A 19,271-nucleotide genomic window follows, 5' to 3' on the forward strand; every position below is an offset into this window, starting at 1 on the left:
AAGAGGGAATGGTTAAGAGCTGCAGCTCTGAAGCAGGGCTGCAAGGATTCCCATCCCGGCTCTGCTACCCGCCGATGGCAACCCCAGGCAAGTTACTTAGCCAGTCTGTACCCCGGTTTCCCAGGCATAAGATGGGATAATGGTAGTATTATCTCACAGGGCAGTGGTGAGGATTAAATTAGTTAATATACATAAAGTGTTTAGTGCCTGGAAGATAGGTAAGAGGTACAGACGGGTTAGGTGTTATTATTATAGAGAACCCAGAGTAGAAGTCTCAATTCACCATCCATGGTAATCACACACAGCTACATTCTGGTGTCTGTCCTTCTCGACTTCTTGTGTGCATTTTACAAACACGTGGATGTTCACACACAAAACTATTGTTGTCTGAGGTTTACACAGGTTGACTCATACTTAAGATTTCATTGATATCTTTTTTTTTTCCAGCTAAAAAATATATTTTGAAGCTCTTTCCTCAAAAGATCACCTCTTCCAACACTACATGGCATTCCCTGGCAGAGATGCACAACCACTGAATTCCCACTCCCCTATTGCTGGGCATTTATGTTGCTTCTCACTTTGCCAGCACGAGCAATCTGCGATAACACACTTTTACGTGCATCTTGGAGCACACGTGCATCTAATTCTCTACACCAGAGAAAAGAGGAATCCCAGAGGCAGTGGGCTGTCTTTTTATCATATGCAACCCTGTCCCTCTCTGTGTAGTTCCTATAACTACCTGCAGGGGGAAGCACTGTGAAACCTGGACCTATAGGAGGCCTGAATGCCCCCCACCTATGGGCGCTGTGGACGGGACTAGGTGAGGGCTGTGCAGCGATCTTTTCCCGAAGCAGAGCTCACTGTGGCGCAGGGATCCATCCTCTTTCATGCCTTCTTCCACAGGCTGCAGAAATCTCCCCGTTTAGGCAAATCTTGGCTCTATCTTCCAATCCCTTCTGGGGACCAAAGTATTATAAAGCATCAAAATAAAAAGGTGGCTGAGGGGGAGGACCCCTCGAGAGTTTTTAAGTAAAAGGTATACTCACTAGAAAACCATTCCCAGACATAGTTCCATGTCTTCCTAGCTATGAGAGTTCAGGCAAGTTCCTTAAGCCCTCCAAGCCTCAGCTTTCTCACCTGTTAAATGGGGCTACTAATGCCTACCCTTATGGAGCTACCCTATGAGGACAGACAAGATAATGTACACAAAGCATCTTGCACTGGGCATGGCATATAGCAGGTACCCAGCAAATGGTGGTTAATATTATTGACAACAGCAAAATTAGTGCAATGACCACGCGTTTTATTCTTTCCACTGCACATATGAAGAAAGAACATCTGGGTGCTGAAGTGTCTTATGTAAGGTCACAGAGAGGATAAGAGGCTGGGCTTGGACTTGAATCTTGGCTTCTCCAAACTCATGCATCTCTTACCAGTAGTTCAAGAAGGTTCAAATAACACAAGGGCAATCCTACGTCTTGGCCTCCCAAGATGGACAAGGAGAGGATCTGAAAAGGGAGCGTGGACTTACAGGCTGTAAATAAATGAGAGGCCTTGTACTCTTGAACCCTGGGCTGGTCCCAGGTGCAGCCATAGGCACTGGGAAGACCCTCCCCATTAGCCCCACTTTGAGGAAGGACAGAAATTGGTGTGTGGACTCTGCCCCTGTGTCATATTTTAATGTCAAGAGAAAGTAAAGCCCTAATTAACACTCTGTCTTCAGAGCTCCTTCCTCTGCACCACATTTTTGTCTGTGTTAATTATTACCTCTTACAGGGACCACTAACTGCAACAGCTTTACAGCCTCCTCTCTCAGCCTTCAAAATTAGTCTCTGCAGGGTGTCCGGACACCCTTTTAAAATGCAAGTGGACCATTCCCTGCCCTGCTCCAAACTCTCCCAGTGCCTCTCAGGCCTGCAGAGCTGGCCTTGCTGCCCGGCCAGCTTTATCTCCTGCCCTGCCACCTAGCCTTCCTTATAGTATCAAGTGCTCCAAGCTATTTGCACGTGCTGCTCCCTGTTCCTGAAAGTACATATCTCAGCATACTCACTTATATAAGTGATTATTTTATCCTCATCTTTCTCAATAGACAGAGAAGACAGGAAATTCTTCTGGTTTGGTCACAGATGTATCAATAAATATGAAAGATAGGAGATTGTGGGTGATTCCACATAAAATGAGAGACAATGAAAAATGCAATTGAAATTGCCTTCCTCCTGAAATTGACCTCCTTCCTCTTGAAATTGACTGCCAATGAGGAATTTTACCTCTCCTGAAGTACCAATGAGTTCTCTATAGAATCTAAAAAACATGTATTAATTTCTCTTTTTGCCTTGGTTGCTAGGAAGCTCAAAATTCCATTTGAATATGAAATATCATTCCTATAAAGGCACCACCTCACACATGCCTGTGTGCGTGAACACATGTGTGAGTATGCACGCACACACACACACACACACACACAATACACTTTTCAACATGGTTTCTGATCCCTCTCTCACGTGCCTCTTTCACGATATGCTTTTTAGGTTAAGTCACTCAGTTATTTTTGAAGTAGGAAGTAATATTAATTACAAATATATTAACAAATAAGTACATGGGATATGTAGAGTTTAAAGAGGGTGTTAAATCACACCAGTCACATAGAAGGTGCTCAGTAAAACAACTGTCAAGTGGATGAATGAATGCTAAAGGACATCTCAAGGATTAGACATCTTCTATACGCAGTTGGAAGCAGAGATATTTTTCACAGACATATGAAGCAAAAATGAAAGGAGAAAGGTAATTAAACCACTGAGGAAATGTGAATACATGGAGATAAAGGCCAGGGGAGATGGCAGAGAAGTGATGACTAGTTAAGGAGGGTGCGAATATCTGCATCTTTTCTCCTTTTCAGTTTCTTAATGATGTTTAAACTTGCCTTTAATTGGGAACTTAATAAGTAGATTTTCAAAAATCAACTGTGCATCCCCCTCATTCTCTTTTCTTTATGAGTTTGGCCTTCTCCAAAGGCTCAGTGTGAAGATGCAGAAGGAAACTTTTGCTCCAGTGCTGGGAATGTCAGGATCCCAGAGGCTGGAACGGGGACCTGAAATTTCAAAACCCCTGCTCTCCAGTATCTTTGCCCCTAAATGTCTTAGTGAGCTAAGGTTGTGCGAAAAGAAAAAACATGAAGGATCAAAGAGAGGGAAAAAAATGTTGTCCTTGGTGATACTGTCATGAGAAATTTACACGACAGTGACAGAGTGACCCTCCCTTTGCAAAACAATTCACAAGATGAGGACAGAGCCATTCCAGAAAGATATTGATTCCTTTTTAATGCAATTCTTCAATTATCCACTAAGCCTGGCTTTTAGTCTCTTATAATTTAAGTAAATTACTTTACAAATGTTCTTTTAAATTTTGTCTCTTTTTTCTTTTCTTTTTTCCTTTAAGGAGGAACTAACAAGATTCTAGGAGTCATAAATATAATCACCAGATGTGCCTCGATGGGTTTGCAATGGACTGCTTTGCTGTCTAGAATTAATGTCCATAGCGCATCCATCCATCGGGAAAATCAGTTTATATCAGTATCATTTTCTCAGTGCACGAGTGGATACATGGATGGGGAGTATTCTCCTTGCTGACTCTCCACATTCCTGTCCATCATCACTTTCTGTGCATTTTCAGTTAACACGGGGATGGGCTTCCAATTTAATTCACCCTTAGACTGAAGAATCTGAATTCAAGGTGGATGAATCAACCACCTCCTAACAATCTACCCAGGAGATATGATAAAGAAAAAGGCTAATAGATCTGACGACATGGAGATGTCAAATTCTTGTGATTCAATGGGCAAAGAACATCAAAAAGTTATACACCAAATAAATGTTTTATATAATATATGTATTATATATCTATATATGTATATAATATATGATATATTCTGTACACCATATATATGTATATACAGCTATACAAACAATAAACATGCAAAGCAGTTCAACTTCACTATTTAAATTATGCAAATCAGAGTAGGATACATTTTGTTGATCAGATTGGCAAAAATGGAAAAGAAATATAATATCCAGTGTTGGCAAGGCTGGGGAAAAATGAGGCGTCTTATACACTGCTAATGTTGGGAGAAGGGACTGTAATAAAAACAAACTCTTTCCCAAGAGCACTTTGGCAACATCTACCCAAGCCTTAAAAATCTGCCTATCCCCTGAGCCAATGCCACCTCTAGAGAGACAGTCCAAAGAATTATTAGAGATGTGCTTAAAGATTAATGTGCAAGGATGTTTAAAGCAGAAATATGGATACTGTTTTTTTAAGAAAACAGTCCAACAAGAAGAAATTAGTTAAATAAACCATGAACCCCGTTGCTATGTTATATTATGCAATCACTAAAAATCATTTTCGAGAAACATTTATCAAGGTGGGAAAACAGTCCTGATATACATTGTCTGGTGAAAGAGGCAGGATCCATGACTATGTTCAGAGTGGCAGTTTTATAGAGGGTTCCCAGCGCAAATTCACACACATAGGCACACAGGGAACTGAACAGACAGGAATCAAATTGTCCACAGTGACAATTTCTGGGTAGAGGAGATTATCAAGATCTGGGGGTTTTTTTCCTTTGTGTCTTTCTGGGGTTTCTAAGTTTTCTAAATTGACGCCGTATCTCTTAGGTCATTAACACACACACACACACACACACACACACACATTTTATTTTTAAAAGCCCAAACAGACTCCTCTACTCCTCATGTTTCCTATGAACTGAATAAAACGGTCTTTGATTTACCCAGTCTGCAATGGCCACCAGTCTTTTACACAAGGCCGAGGAGACTCTGTCCTCATCCTGCCCAGATAGCAGACAGCAAGACAGATTCAAGTCTCCACCATCCAGTGAGATGATTTCGTAAGCTACAGGTTTATCCTAATGGGGGTTGAGTTGAGGTCACAGTTATCTAGTTAGGGAATTTCCACAGACTGCACAAAATAAAATCCTGACCAAGGTCAGGGCATGGTGAGAGAGATAAGAGAGGGGGACAAGGAAAGGAGGCAAGGAGTGCCCTAAGGTTTAGTCAATGACATGCATAGAGCTTTCCCAGGAAGGGGCAGGGCGGCTGTGGCCTGGGTTGTTTGGTTCCTCATGGCTTTTCCTGCCAAATGGAAAAAATTGGGGAAGAAGTATACATTTACTAAACCCCAGGTCTGGCCAGCACCGTGGCTTACACCCCGCTTCTCAGAAGCTGTCGAGAGCAGTGGCCAAGAGCAATGTTTTGGAGGCAGAAAGACCTGGGTTCAAATCAGGTCCTGCGACCTCCCATCTGTGTGCAGGTCACTTCCTCTCCCAGATGCTCAGTTTCCTCTCCCCGGGGGCTGTGTGAAGAGTCGGTGTGTGAAGCCCGAGCAGAGTTCCTGGTGGCACACAGAATACCCTCCATGTGGCCATATTTATGAGTGTGCGTCTGGCTCTAGAGCCCAGGTTCAAGAACAGAAGGATGTTGCCTCTTTCTGGTGCTGGGGTGATGGATACATTCCCTCAAGTCAACAAAATCTGGGTTTAAATCCTGACTCTGCCACTTTCCATCGTTGTGACAACAGGCAAGTGACAAATTCTTTGTAGTTTTGCAAAATGAAGCAAATAAACGTGGTACCTACCTGACAGGGCTGTTGTGATGTTTAAGTGAATTTATATATACAAAGGTTATTACTGTCCACAGAGCAACACAAGAAAACACTAGGAAGTATATACCCTGTGTCACAACTGAGTGAAGGAGGCCACTACCCAGAGGCAGGGGAGGGGAGAAGGGAAGGTTTCTCGCAGATGGGGCAGCTGCATGTGGGCGGCAGGACTGCTGGGAGGATGCCCTGGGGCCATGGATGTCAACGGGTAAAGAGAAACAAAGCCTTGTTTCAGAGGAGGGTGCGTGTTGCTTGTCTGGCCAACTGTGAACTGCACTTGGGAACAGCCGAGAAAAGGACTGTCTGTGGGTAAAAAGGGATCGGATCATGGGCAGCCCGAACATCAGGGTGAGGAGCTCGGCCTCTGCCCCATGGGCTCCCAGCTCCGGTGCGAGGCACTAGGCAGGGCATGGCTGGACCAGACCCAAGTTTAGAAAGTTAACCCTGCTTCCAGGGTGCAGAATGGACTGGGCGGCAGGTGAGCAAGACGGGAGACAGCAAGGAGGCCTCTGAGGTTCGGCAGTGGCGATGGCGGGGGAGGAGTGAGACCTCACCGAGACCCGCTGGGGAGAGGTCAGTCCCAGAGAGTCTAACCCCGCCAGCGCTGGTGCAACCCCCAACGGGGACCATGGAGAAGAGGGGCAGGTCAAGTTACTAACTTGGGAAATGTCCACGATTTGCAGGTGAGTGGAGAGGTGCCATCAGAGGGTCAGAGATGAGCCAGGGCAAATAAAGTTGTTGTTAATACTAGAGAAGAGCTGAAATTATACATAAAAATAAATAAATAAACTAAAGGGAGGACAGATCCTGTTCAGAGACCACACTGCTAGGAGATGGGTGAAGAGACAGACATTTGGGGGAAGAGGGGAAGGAATCTGTGGGCTATCTGAACATCCTGACCTGCCCAGCAGACTTAAAAATCTCAGGATTTGGAAGGACTCTTGGAAGCGGGAGAGGGTTCAGGAGAGTTGGGGAAAATCTGGGAGAGGTTTGGGGAACCCAAAGAAGAAAGAAGAGGGAGGCGGAAGAGAGATGAAGAAAAGCATAAAGGTCATGCTGGGCCCAGACACACCAGAGGACACCACACCCTCCATCCGGGGCCAGGAGGATGGAAATGGCAGAAGGAAAGCCCCTCCCCAAGGACTTCTGGGCGGAGCTTCCCTACCTACATGGGAGGTTAACTTCTGATAGCTGGACCACTTTTCTATTCTTTTTTCTTAATCAGAAACCTCTTAATGAAGCCTAGAACACCACTGCAGAAGTGGTTCAAGTAAATTACAGGTTTTATTTTTTAAGGTGTGGATGCCCGTGTTGTCAAATCACCACTTTCACCTGCATTAATCGCTTAAATGGGTTCTGGAAACAGCTAACTCCTCGGCCTCCTCGTCAGGACCCCTGGGGCACCCAACAGGGAAGGATGCGGGGGAACAAGGTTGGGCATGCAGCTGATCGGGGGACAAGGCTGTCACACGCTGGCCTCTGGGCCATGCATCTATCTTGCCTCCCAACATTTTTAAGGGAGGTCGGGGCATACAATTCCACTCAATCCCTGGGCTTGATTACTGCTGTAAAATGAAAATGCAGATGCCAACATCCAGATAGGAGCAATTACATTTTTAAAGAAACTCTGTCTATGTGGGAATACGGATTACATTTTGTAAATGACTGTGCAATTCAAACATCTACAATGGATCACGAAAGCCCCAAGTTCCAGAGTTTTCTTCCAAATGAATTTTTCTTTGTTTTTCAACAGGCACAACGGAAAACTTTCAAAGCCAAGCAAATTCAGTCGATAGCATTTTTCGTTTCAATCCTTTCAGTGGGACCTCTACATCCTTATTTCTCAAACTTTTGATGTGCAACGGCGTCAGTGACCTATTTGTAAGGACAGGGAACCAGGCTCACCAGTGTGCGAGTCTGAGTCACAGAGAGGCAAAGGGAGTTGCTCAAGGTCCCCGCCAAGTACACTGTCACATGAACCCAGGTCCATCTCCAAAAGTTACCTCTTGGGTACAGACCTCCCTTCCCTTGATTTTCCAATATATCAGCTGACCTTGCACATCTGGAATTGTGCTCCAAAACAGCTAAGGATGGGGACAGGCTCGATCTACCTTTCTGATCAAGTCTTTATGTGGATATACATGGGGGTGGGGTGGGGGGAAGGGGTGGAATCCAAAAGAAACATGTGCTTCCCAAACCTCAGAGTGGTTAAGACTTGTCTGGGGGTGGGGGGCTTGTTAATTTGTGAATCACCACTTTTAATTTAAGGCCCCAACACCTGGGTGTCTGGAAGCATACTTTTGATGTCACTTTACTATGTTCTTCCCTGTAGCCTGCAGCTTAAAAGTACTGTAAAGAGGACAGCCTGGGACTTGTTTATGGGAGGCTCTGCTCTATTTGCTTTGCATTCAAAGTTGAGAGGATGCTGATACTATGAAAACTCAGGTAGAAGGGAAAAGTAACTATGAAACTGGCTGCCAGCTGAAGCAGTACCACAGCCAATTCAGAACAAGGAACACAAATTCTCAGAGGGGGAAGAGGCAAAGGGGCTGGGACTGGAAAAGAAGAAAAAAAACCACTTATGCATTCTCAGATAGAGCAGCTTTGAAACATACACGTGATTAGTAGGAACTTGCCCTTCACCTGAAATGCTGAGGTTTCTTGAAACCTGAAGTGCTTCTTCTTTTTTTTTTAATAATAAAAAGCCAGAAGATACATCTCACCCGAAATTGGTTCATTGATTGCTGCAGAATGCATAAATGATTCTATTTTGGAATCTCAGACACAGGCTTCTGGGAATGTGATTTTTAAATTAAAAGCAAAGTGACAAATGAAATAACTGAAGGGGTCTCTTAGGGTCAATTTGGGCTGCAGACGTTGGAAAAAGCTATTGCCCAGGGCTTCCCTGGTGGCGCAGTGGTTAGGAATCTGCCTGCCAGTGCAGGGGACACGGGTTCGAGCCCTGGTCCAGGAAGCTCCCACATGCCGCGGAGCAACTAAGCCCGTGCGCCACAAGTACTGAGCCTGTGCTCCAGAGCCCGCGAGCCACAACTACTGAGCCCACGTGCCACAACTACTGAAGCCCGTGCGCCTAGAGCCTGTGCTCCACAACAGAAGCCTGTGCACCACAACGAAGAGCAGCCCCCACTCACCACAACTAGAGAAATCCCGCGTGCAGGAACAAAGACCCAATGCAGCCAAAAATAAAAAGTAAATAAATTTTTTTTTAATGTTTTAAAAATTATTATTATTTTTTTTTGTGGTATGCGGGCCTCTCACTGCTGCAGCCCCTCCCGCCGCGGAGCACAGGCTCCAGACGCGCAGGCTCAGCAGCCACGGCTCACAGGCCCAGCCGCTCCACAGCACGTGGGATCCTCCCGGACCAGGGCACGAACCCGTGTCCCCTGCATCGGCAGGCGGACTCCCAACCACTGCGCCACCAGGGAAGCCCTAAATAAATTTATTGAAAAAAAAGAAAAAAGCTATTGCCCACCCTCACAGACCACACTTTTTTTTAAGGTCTTTCACTTAAATGGTATTAGAGGGTTTCCTATTCAGTAGGTTTTCATACCTATTAACACATTTGATCCCTACAGCCATCCCGGGAAGGAGGCAAGTGGGAGGTAGCTCTGCCCATTTCACAGTTCTGAAGCTGAGGTTCAGAGATGTCACGTGATCTGCCCACAGCCACACAAGTAGCTTCCTGGTACAGCACACAGTAGAGCCTATGGCTTTCCTTGATTTTTCTATCCAGCACCCAGTACACTGCAACCCACAGACTTTCTTAAGCAATCACACTCAAGAACCAAGGAATCCTGAAGTCACCAGCATTGTATTGGGAGTAAGATCATTCCATTCGTTCAGCAAATATTTATTTATTAAAACACCTACTGTGAGCCAGGCACTGTGGAGGTGCTGGGGGTGTTTCGGTGAGTAATGCAGGTCAAATTTCAGCTCTCATGGAGCTTACTCGAAGTGGGGAAGGCAGATGATAAACAGTAAAATGTCCTTCTGGTAGTGACAAGTGTGCTGAAGGAAATTAAAGCAGGGTACAAGGATGGAGGAGTTGGGGGTGGGGGCGATGCTGCTTTGGAGAGGGTGGCAGGGATGCAGATGCATGCAGATGTCACGGCACTTAAAACACTTGGTGGGACCTCTCTGGTGGCGCAGTGGTTGGGAATCCGCCTGCCAACGCAGGGGACGCGGGTTCAATCCCTGGTCCAGGAAGATCCCATATGCCGCGGAGCAACTAAGCCTGCGAGCCACAACTACTGAGCCCGTGCACCACAACTACTGAACCTCGCGCGCCTAGAGCCCGTGCTATGCAACACGAGAAGCCACTGCAATGAGAAGCCCGGGCACCGCAACGAAGAGTAGCCCCCACTCGCTGCAACTAGAGAAAGCCCACGCGCAGCACCGAAGACCCAATGCAGCCATAAATAAATAAATAAATAAATAAATTTAAGAAAACAAAAAACAACAACACTTGGTGACCTGTGGCCATGGATGGATCCAAGTCCCCCCTCGTGACTCCCTGAGGGCACGGGCTGTATGCTGGTCATCTCTGATTTCCGAGTACCAGCCACAGGCCTGGGTGTGGTAAGTGCTGTGTAGAGCACCAGCGGACAAATGGCTCTGCCTGATGACAGGCTGGACTAAAAGATGCCACTTTCTCTCCACATGTAAGCAGCAGACTCCCCACTTGGTAAAATGAAGCCTTTGGATAGTTTTTAAAAGGCCCCCTGAATGTCAGGCACAAAATGTGCCGTCTGCCTGCCTTCCAGCAGGACAGGTACCTAACCCTGGGGCTGGGTTCCAGGCGGGGAGGTAAGGCAAAAGGGCTACTTAACTCCTAATCCCAAAGGTAACCCTGGGCTAGTCAATTTCACCTCCTTGGGCACAACCCTCCTGACCTCCCTGCCTTCCCTGGAGAGGAGAAAGCACCCAGCATACAGTAGACACACACGAAGTCAGCCTCCTCTCTTCCCAGTAGTGTTCCGGAAAGCAAGGTTAAGACACAAGTGCACCGACCCCATGGCGCTGCCTCCTGCAGCTGATGCCCGAGTGCATGGGAAGCAAATGGAGGGGCTGATTCTTGCTCTTTGCACCCTTTCCACCTGGCCTGCTGTAAAAGTACAATGGAAAAGTCTGCAGCACAGGAATCTTGAAAAGGCGGCCCCCGCCCTGGGGCACAATTAGAAGTCTGTGTCAGCTCAACATTAACATCAGATTCTTGCTTGGGGGTTTTTAAAGAAAAAGAAAAAAGGAAGAAATAGAATCGGCTTTGAAAGATTTGTATTGCAGCCTGCAGCTACCTCTAGCCATGAAATGTCATTCCTTCTAATCAGATTCTCTGGTCCTTGCTGGGCACTAGTCCGGGGTCCCTAGGCCGTGGAGACCAAACACTGCCCTTCCAGGTCATCAAAGAACCTTGCTGGAAAGCCAGTTGGAGCCTAATCCCCAGGAACGCCTGCTTTAGTGCAAAGCCCTTTGAAGGGGGGCGGGGGGCGAGATTATGACTCAGGAGGAAATGCACATGTGCGGCAAGCACGAGCCGACAGGCAGGCAAGGGGCTGCGTGCACTTGACAGGTGCATACAGACTGGGTGTCTTGTGGCTAAAGAAAGGCGGAGGTGGGAAGCAGCACCGCGCACAAAATCCAATTGGTCGGGGGTTAAAGGATCCTACTTATCTTTGTAGCTCCATCTAAATGATGAGTCTACGGCAGGTAATAAACAACTGGGTTTGTCGGGAGGGGGAGGGGGAAAAACAAGAAGCTAGCGCTGGAGTGATTCTACACCTCTTTCCCGTCCAGTTTAAAGTCAGGAGGCAGGAATCTTCTACTATAAAAATATCAATCCTGAAAAAAACAAATAAAGGCATTCTCTTCCACCCTAGAAAATGCTTCTTTGATTTGAACCGTAAATAACCAGTTGAAAGGCACCATCATTTTCTAAAACCTTGAGGATCTGCTTGAGCCAGATAAATACACAAGACTAAATTAAAGAAATGCACCCTCTCAAGGTACTGCATCATGCTCTGGGCCCAGCAACCAAACATCTATTCAATAATGGTTTTATTAATAGTGAGCTTTCAACATGTCATTGCTGGCAGGACTCAGAGGACCCAAGAATGAGTGTGGAGCCAGAGGAAAGCCTGTGTGTCCCCACGAACACATTACCCATGGTTTCCAAATTGGAAGACAGGAATGAGACAGGGGAGGAGGAGCTGTGTTTCAGACACAAAGTTGGAAGTGGTAATAATTTGTAATGGCTTCAGCCAACCATGTACAATGGGAAGATGACAAATGTGTCATTTAGAATGTGCCAGACCAAATACAATAACTTATATTAATACAGACAGATTCTTCCCGGGGTTATTATGCAAAGGAAAGGAGGGTGTGATAACTCTAATTAAATGAAAGGGCCAGCCACTGTTTTAAACTTCTGGAACGTTTCAAATTCTAATATGCTCCTTGGATGTACCTGGGAGGATTCAGAGACTGTAATGAAGCCGTTTAATTTTTATCGAGATGAAACACACGCATCCATACACGCACATCCCGGCGGCACGTGGATACCCCGCATTCTGCTACCGGAAGAATCAGGGACTCAGAAAGCAAATTCACTCAGAAAGTGAATTTGATTTTGAATGCTCCCAGGGTGGTGCTGGGCATGCTGCAGTCCTGTTGTCGTTTTCTCAGTTACTCTGGAATGGCACAAGGGTTAGTGTTCTTGGGTTGAGGGACAGCAGTCAAGTGCTCGTCAGCACAGTGTATAAGCCATCAATTTCTTGATTTGGTAGGAGGCTACCCAAGAGTGCCAAGATTCTTGTCTCCCAATCGTTAGCCAACTTTCTTTACTCTGTGATAAACGAAATCAATTCCAAAAGAACAAGAAAACACCGGATTAGACATTCTAAACGCCTCTGTGTAGTACATACTGAGCAAATCACAGACTGTCTGAACTGGAAGGGACCTTGGGCAGCCCTGGCTCATCCACCCTAGGACCCGTAGAGAGTCAGTGACTGGCCCAAGGTCACACAACAAATGTGCAGCAGAGTCCAACATCCCTGGCCTGTGGACTTCTCGGCCAATTTATCAAGCATTTTTGGCTGAAAATCTTTGAAAGATCTACTTTTTTATTATTATTAGCTTGGCTCCTGTTCGTTCAAGATAGACTTTTCAAAAATCAAACGTTTCAACATAATGCAAATAGTAAATGGCTTGCCTTATCCGCACCTGTCCCTGCTGATTTAGCAAACAGGCTTCAAGAGACGGATGGGAGCCCCATCAGTAGAGGATAAAATCCTCACTGAACTTGCCCTAACAATGCATACTTGATTTGTCAGAAGAGAAGTGGAAGAATCCTTGTATACTCAATCTCCTCTGTTCACTGAGAGGAGGTGACTCTCTCTGATTCATCAACTCTTAAGGAATTTGATTCCTAAAATTTAATTTTCTTTATACACACACACACACACACACAATTAATCTCTCCTTTGAGAAGCTCAGAGGATCTTTCCCCACTTTCTACCTGCAGAGGAAAAATAAAGATTTCAAGATTGAAAACATATCTCCTCAATACCCAAAACATGGAAACAACCTAAGTGTCTACTGACAGATGAAGGGAGAAGGTAAAGGTGTCACATATTTATATACAATGGAATATTATTCTGCCATTTAAAAAAGGAAATCTTGCCGTTTGTGACAACACAGATGAACCTGGAGGACATTATACTAAGCAAAATAAGCCAGACACAGAAGGACAAATACTGTATGATCTCACTTATAAGTGGAATCTAAAAACGTTGACCTCATGAAAGTAGAGAGTAGCACAGTGGTTGCCAGGGTTTGGGGGTGGGGGAAAGGGGAGATATTGGTAAAAATTCCAGTTATAAGATGAGTAGGTTCTAAGGATCTAATGCACAGCACAGTGACTACAGTTAATAATTGTGAACTCTATTCTTAAAATTTGCTAAGCGAGCACATCTTAAGTGTTCTTATCATGAAAATAAAGTAACTGTGAAGTGATCGATATGTGAATTAGCTTAGTTGCAGTAATCATTTTGCGATGTAAAGGTGTATCAAATATCCCATTGTATACCTTAAATACATACAATTTTTACTTGCCAGCTATACTTCAATAAAACTGTGGGAGGAAGCAAAAAATAAACAAATGAAATAAACAAATAAAATTGAAGAAGAAAAAAGAAAACACGTCTCCTACTAAACGCAACGTGATATCCTGGAACAGAAGAAGGACAGGAGCAGAAACACTGGTGCCATTTGAATAAAATCTGAAGTTAAAATCCCTGCACCGTAGCTTATAAAGAGGGGCTGGAAGTGCAGAAATCCCGGTTAAGGGCAGTTTGTATCTCGTAGAGAAGCTGGGGCCTCTTTGGGCTTTCAGTTAAGGGACTTAACACCTTTAATTTTGTGGAAATGTGTCAACAGCGCAAGTGTTCTAAACTGTCCCTGAAACTCCCGCCCATCCTGCAAGCCCAGGCCCTCCTGAGGCCTCAGAGATGAGGTTCCGCCTCCTCCGTTTTAAATTCCATCCATGGAAAGTCCATCCCCCTTTCTCCCCGGAGTTAAGGTGACACAAAGCAGCACTCTTTTGCCTGTTGCTTCTGGAGGGTCCAAAGGGGTGTGTTCCAGGCTGGTTATGTGTCTGGCATTGGCCGGAAGGAAGAGGGTCACCCGAGAGGCAAGTGTTCCCTCAGCCTGCTCAGGAAAAGTGACAGGGGTAAGGAGCCGCCGGGATCGCACTGGCTCTCACCCATCCAAGGGCAGTTCTCTCCTATCAACACCACCCCGCCCCCGCCCCGCCCCCCCGCCCCCCCCAGCAAGGGCAGTTCGGCAGCTTCAAAAGCTGTTCCAAGAGAGTTCAGGTCTGACTCTGGAAGCAACAGGAGTAAACATAGGAGCGAAGGCCTGGTGCTGTTCTGAGTCACCGGGTAGCAGCACCTTGGTGTAGCCGAGGGACGTTCAGGGAGAAGATGCAGAGCGCCATCAACGAGATGGGGGAGGGCCAAACGGAAACTCACAACTGAGCAGCTCCAGCCTTAGAGGTGCCGCAGAGTCTGGCTGGGAACTGAAGGGAGACTCAGTGTTTTGAAAGTCCAGGTTACCTGAGGCCTTTCCCAAGTCTATCACCTTGTGATGATTAAGCTACCCGAGTCCTTTTAAACTGCCACGAAAATTGAATCCACGTTTATAAATGACCATGTGGATCAAGTATCTTTCAAGTATAAATGGATCATCTGGGAAGTCCAGACCTTTTAGGGTCAAAGGCTAATGTACTATTTCTTTATAAATAGGTGGAATGTCAGATAACAGGAAGAGATTGGCTGGGGGGAGGAGACAGAGAGGAGGATGCCCGGAAACCCACAAGGAGCTTTGTCCGCTGCACCCCTGAACAATATAAACTCATCCGTCTTTTTTCAGAAGCAGTGAAGAAGTTTCTAAAATCCTCAGGGGCCTCCCTGAGGGGCAGACAGATCAGGAAGCAAATGAGGGAAGCCAAGGTCAGAGGATGGTCATGCCCCAGGTGAACAGTCAGGAAGTGGGTTCAAGATGCACCTGGCCACAGGTCATTAACAGACACAGGAAGTAGCCTGGGGACCTCTGCTGCCTAAGCGTTCCCCGGCAGCCTGCAGGCCCTCCGCTGGAGTCCAAAACACCTGCATAGAGGGGACCTGAGGCAGGGGCGAGTGGTGGGGTGGTGAGAAGCTGGGTCACAGGCAGCCCCAATCCCCTGGGAAGCATTTTCCCTGCAGAAGCAGACTGTGTCACTGTTCCTTTTCCCCAGAACCCTTCACATCTTGCACACAAAGGTGGTGGTGGTGGTGGTGTGTGTGTGTGTACCCCTGCAAGGGATCCCTGAATCCACACATAAACCAAACGCTCTCCACCTCATACTCCAGTTGATCTGCAATAGCCCTGGGCACGAGATCAGCAAACATGTACATTCCTTTAAACAGCATGATTAAATCCCTAAGAGCTAGTTGTCAGGAGATTATTTTTCTCAATTAACAGACACAAAAAGTACAACTACTCTCAGGGGGGTGGGGGATTGATTTTTGACATTCAGGCAGATGCCTCCTTCCCAACAAGGTTAGAGACACTTACAGTCCAAGTGAGAACCAGAGGTTATGAGGGGGCAAGTGACGTGTCCCAAGATACATGGCCTGGTTCAATAAACAGCAGGGTCAGGCCAGAACTCTGTGGGTCACCAGACCAGCCTCCCTGGACCACTCTGAAGCTAACAAAACTTTCTTTCAGGGGCAAAAGCCTAGAGAATAATGAGAATAACAACAGCAGAAGGGGAGGTCACCCACTGATAACTGACTATATGCCAAGCAGAGACCTTATCTCTTTCAATGCTCATAAGAACCCATAGCCTCTTTCGCACTTTGTAATCACACATTTGCCTAAGTATTTGATAATGCCTGTCTCCCACGCACTAGCCTTTAGGCCCCATGAAGGCAGGGTCCACATCCGTTTTGCCCATCACTATACCCCAAGTGTCTGGCAACTATTTGCTCAAAAAACTAGATGTTCCTGTTTTAAAGAAATACTTTTAAGAAAAAGGGGACCCAGAAAGGTCAAGCGATTTGCCTAAGGACACACAGCATGGACTTAATGCCAATATGAGGAGCTTCGCCACTCTGTCCCGTACTCACCCCCAAACCAGAGCCCTACCTTGACGGCCTCAGCGTGGGTCACCCGGGCCAGGGATTTGTCGTTGACACGCAGAATCTGGTCCCCGACTTGCAGCCCTTCCTTCTCGGCCAGAGAGCCTGGCTCCACCAGCGACACATAGATGCCCACGCCATGCTCCGAGCCCCCGCGGATGCTGAAGCCCAAGCCCTCGTGGGCCTTGGCGCGCCGCAGGCTCACTAGGCGCACCTCCCCGGGCCCCGCGCCGTCGGGGCCGCCCCAGGTGGGTTGCCTGTAGGAGGAGGTGGCGGGCAGGTAGAGACCCTCGGCAGTGTATTGGTCGAAGAGCAGCTGGTCAGAGCGCGGGATGACCAGCCGCAGCATGGGCAGCAGACGCCGCTTGACCGGGCTGTCCAGCAGCACGCGCAGGGTGCGCACCAGGTCGAAGACGTTGCGGCGCGCGTGGTAGGCGTTCAGACAGTGCGTGAACTGCTCCCGCTCCGCCTCGCTCAGCAGCGCCGTCAGCGCCTGGTGCAGCTGGCGCACGTTGGCAGACAGCAGTCGCAGCCCCGCGCCCCCGCCGCCGCCGCCCGCCCCGGCCGCGGAGCCCAGCGAGCCGGTGGAGGACGAGCTCACCGACAGGCCGTCCAGCTGCGCGTTCATCTCCCCGCCGAGGGCCGGGCGGACTCGGGGCGCGCGGTGGGGCAGCCGCTGCGCTCGCTGGCACTGGCGCGACAGCTGGATCCCCGGGAGCGCGGAGATCGCAGCCGGAGTCTGGGTTTGGGAGCTGGGGGGACGCCGAGACAGGGGCTGGATCCGGGGAGACGCAGAGACGGCTGCCGGAGTCTGGGCTTGGGCGGGGCGGGGGGTGGGCACGGAAACAGTGCCTGAATGCTGGGGGTATCGCGCAGACCAGTGCTAGAGTCCCGGGCGCGCGAAGACGGAGGGGGTCGCGAAACTGGAGTCCTCGGGGCGCAGAGACGGAGGCTGGAGTCCAGAGGACGCGGAGACAGCGGCTGAAGTCCGGGCAAGGCGGAGACGGCGGCGGGGTTCCAAGGGACAAGGAGTTGGCGGATGGAGCCCTGAGGTCGCGGCTACTGCGGCTGGATCTGGGGGGACGCGGAGAGAGCAGCTACATTCTGGAGGGCACAGAGACGACGGGTGGCTGCAGTGGGGTGGGGGGGTGCCCAGCAAAGCTGACCGCCCCGTCACACCACGCCCGGGGCTCCCCCAGCCGGGCCGCCCGTTCCTCTCGGGCTGGGGGACCCCAAAGTCATAAGTTGGGGTGGGGGGCGCTCTAGTCCCAGAGCCCCCCGAATCGCAGCTGATGGAGCCGCACGGGCGTCCGGCAGGGGGTGCGGGGCATGGCCGGGGCAGCCCTGAGAGGCAGCAGCCCGGGGACCCCTGCGCCCCCCGAACCCCCGCGCGCAGACGGAGCCGCGCGGCCGCGAGCCGAGACTTTGAGAACTGTTGAGCAGCCCGGGGCCGATCTTCCAGCGAGTTCCGACGCCGTCGCTCTCGCCAGCCCAGTCTTGGCCCCGCCCCCTTGCCCCTCCCCCTCTCCCGCCCCCTCCCCCCCGCGGGCTCTTCAGGAAATGACGTCCGGCTTCGCGCCTGGCGGTTGCCTGGAGACGGGGTGAAACAGTCCAACCCCAGGGAAGAAAGGGGTGAAAGTGGGGGTAGGGGTGGGAGGATAATGCGAGTCCCGCCACTTCTCCAGCCGCGGGCCGGGGGGCTGGACCTCAAAAACTGTGGTTTTCCGCGATCGAAGCCTGTTCGTCAGGATCGCTTTGGTGCAGCTAGCCAACTAGCTAATTCACAACTGGGGGCGGGGGGCGGGGAATAACCAACTTTTTGACCCTAAAATACTAAATGCTTCAGGCTCAATTTTCACCTTGAAAGCTCGCGGTTCCTTTTTGCACACACTAACATTCAAGTTCCTGTGTTTACGTGGACGATTGTTGGCAAGAAACCTATCTCTTCAAGCATATACTGGTGTCTGCAGGAGCCAACTCCAGTGCAGGGATAGATCAGACTGGACCCCTGCCCGATCTCCAGTAGGTGGGAAAAACGTTTTCACAAATAAAAAGTGGACACAACACACACACATGCAGATAAAATAGAAAACTGGAGATATTGGGATAAGGTGGGTGGATTGTATCAATGTCAGGATCAGGGTTGTGATCTTGTCAACACTGGCGGAAACCGGGTGAAGGGTATATGGGATGTCTGTATTATTCCTTACAACTGCATGTGAATCTACAATTATTTCAAAATAAACATTTTTTAAAAATGTGTATGAAGTGGGTTGGGAAAAAAGTATTCTATGCCTTCCCATACCAAGACAAATGGGAAGATACTCCAAGGCTGGTTTAGAGACTCTCATCCCCGTCACCCCCCAATACAATCTAAGGGAAGCCTGTGCTTTTATTCAGAGGTGACTTTCTAAGGAGCCCAGTAGTGACCCCAACACACACACACACACACACACACACACACACACACCCCTACCTCGCACACATCCCCTCCAACCTGAATTGTCTCTCCTAATCTATCTTCTATAGAAAGACATATTTTCCCTACAAATATTCTGGAATTGCCATTCTAGAACCACCTGACTTCTATCTGGGAGAGGGAGAGATGGGGTGTCACCTGAAGGAGTAGGTTTGAGCTGGACCCAGAAGGATGGAGCATTGATTCATTCATTTACTTATTTGATCACTCTGCATTCACCATTTTCCAATCACCTATTCTGTCCTGGATCTTGTGCTGAGTGTTGGAGACCCCAATTAAAAAAATGAAATCTCTTACCTCAAGGAAGTTAGTCTAGCAGGGGAGAAAGACCACATAAATTAAGGTAAAAACCAGTATGATAAGTGTTGTAACGGCTGAGACAGCCCAGGTTTATGGGAGGAGAAAATGGTAAGGACTTTATC

At 48.2% G+C, this 19,271-nt stretch overlaps 1 protein-coding gene across 4 annotated transcripts in view; it reads right to left on the minus strand.

Annotated features, from left to right (window-relative positions):
* Positions 1–17,886, minus strand: part of WHRN (whirlin) — an 88,528-nt gene extending 70,642 nt beyond the window's left edge. For all 4 annotated transcript variants that reach the window (XM_022578938.2, XM_022578937.2, XM_022578936.2 and 1 more), the window contains exon 1: positions 16,378–17,886. In XM_022578938.2, the coding sequence (XP_022434646.1) occupies positions 16,378–16,998 (621 nt within the window). In that variant the 5' untranslated portion in view covers positions 16,999–17,886. The remainder of the gene's footprint in view (positions 1–16,377) is intronic.
* Between the last annotated feature and the right edge of the window lie 1,385 nt (positions 17,887–19,271).

Source organism: Delphinapterus leucas, chromosome 6 (genome assembly GCF_059928025.1).
Source record: "Delphinapterus leucas isolate spDelLeu-1000000601 "Yukka" chromosome 6, BTC_Dleu_Yukka2, whole genome shotgun sequence".
In the NCBI taxonomy this organism is placed as follows: domain Eukaryota; kingdom Metazoa; phylum Chordata; class Mammalia; order Artiodactyla; family Monodontidae; genus Delphinapterus; species Delphinapterus leucas.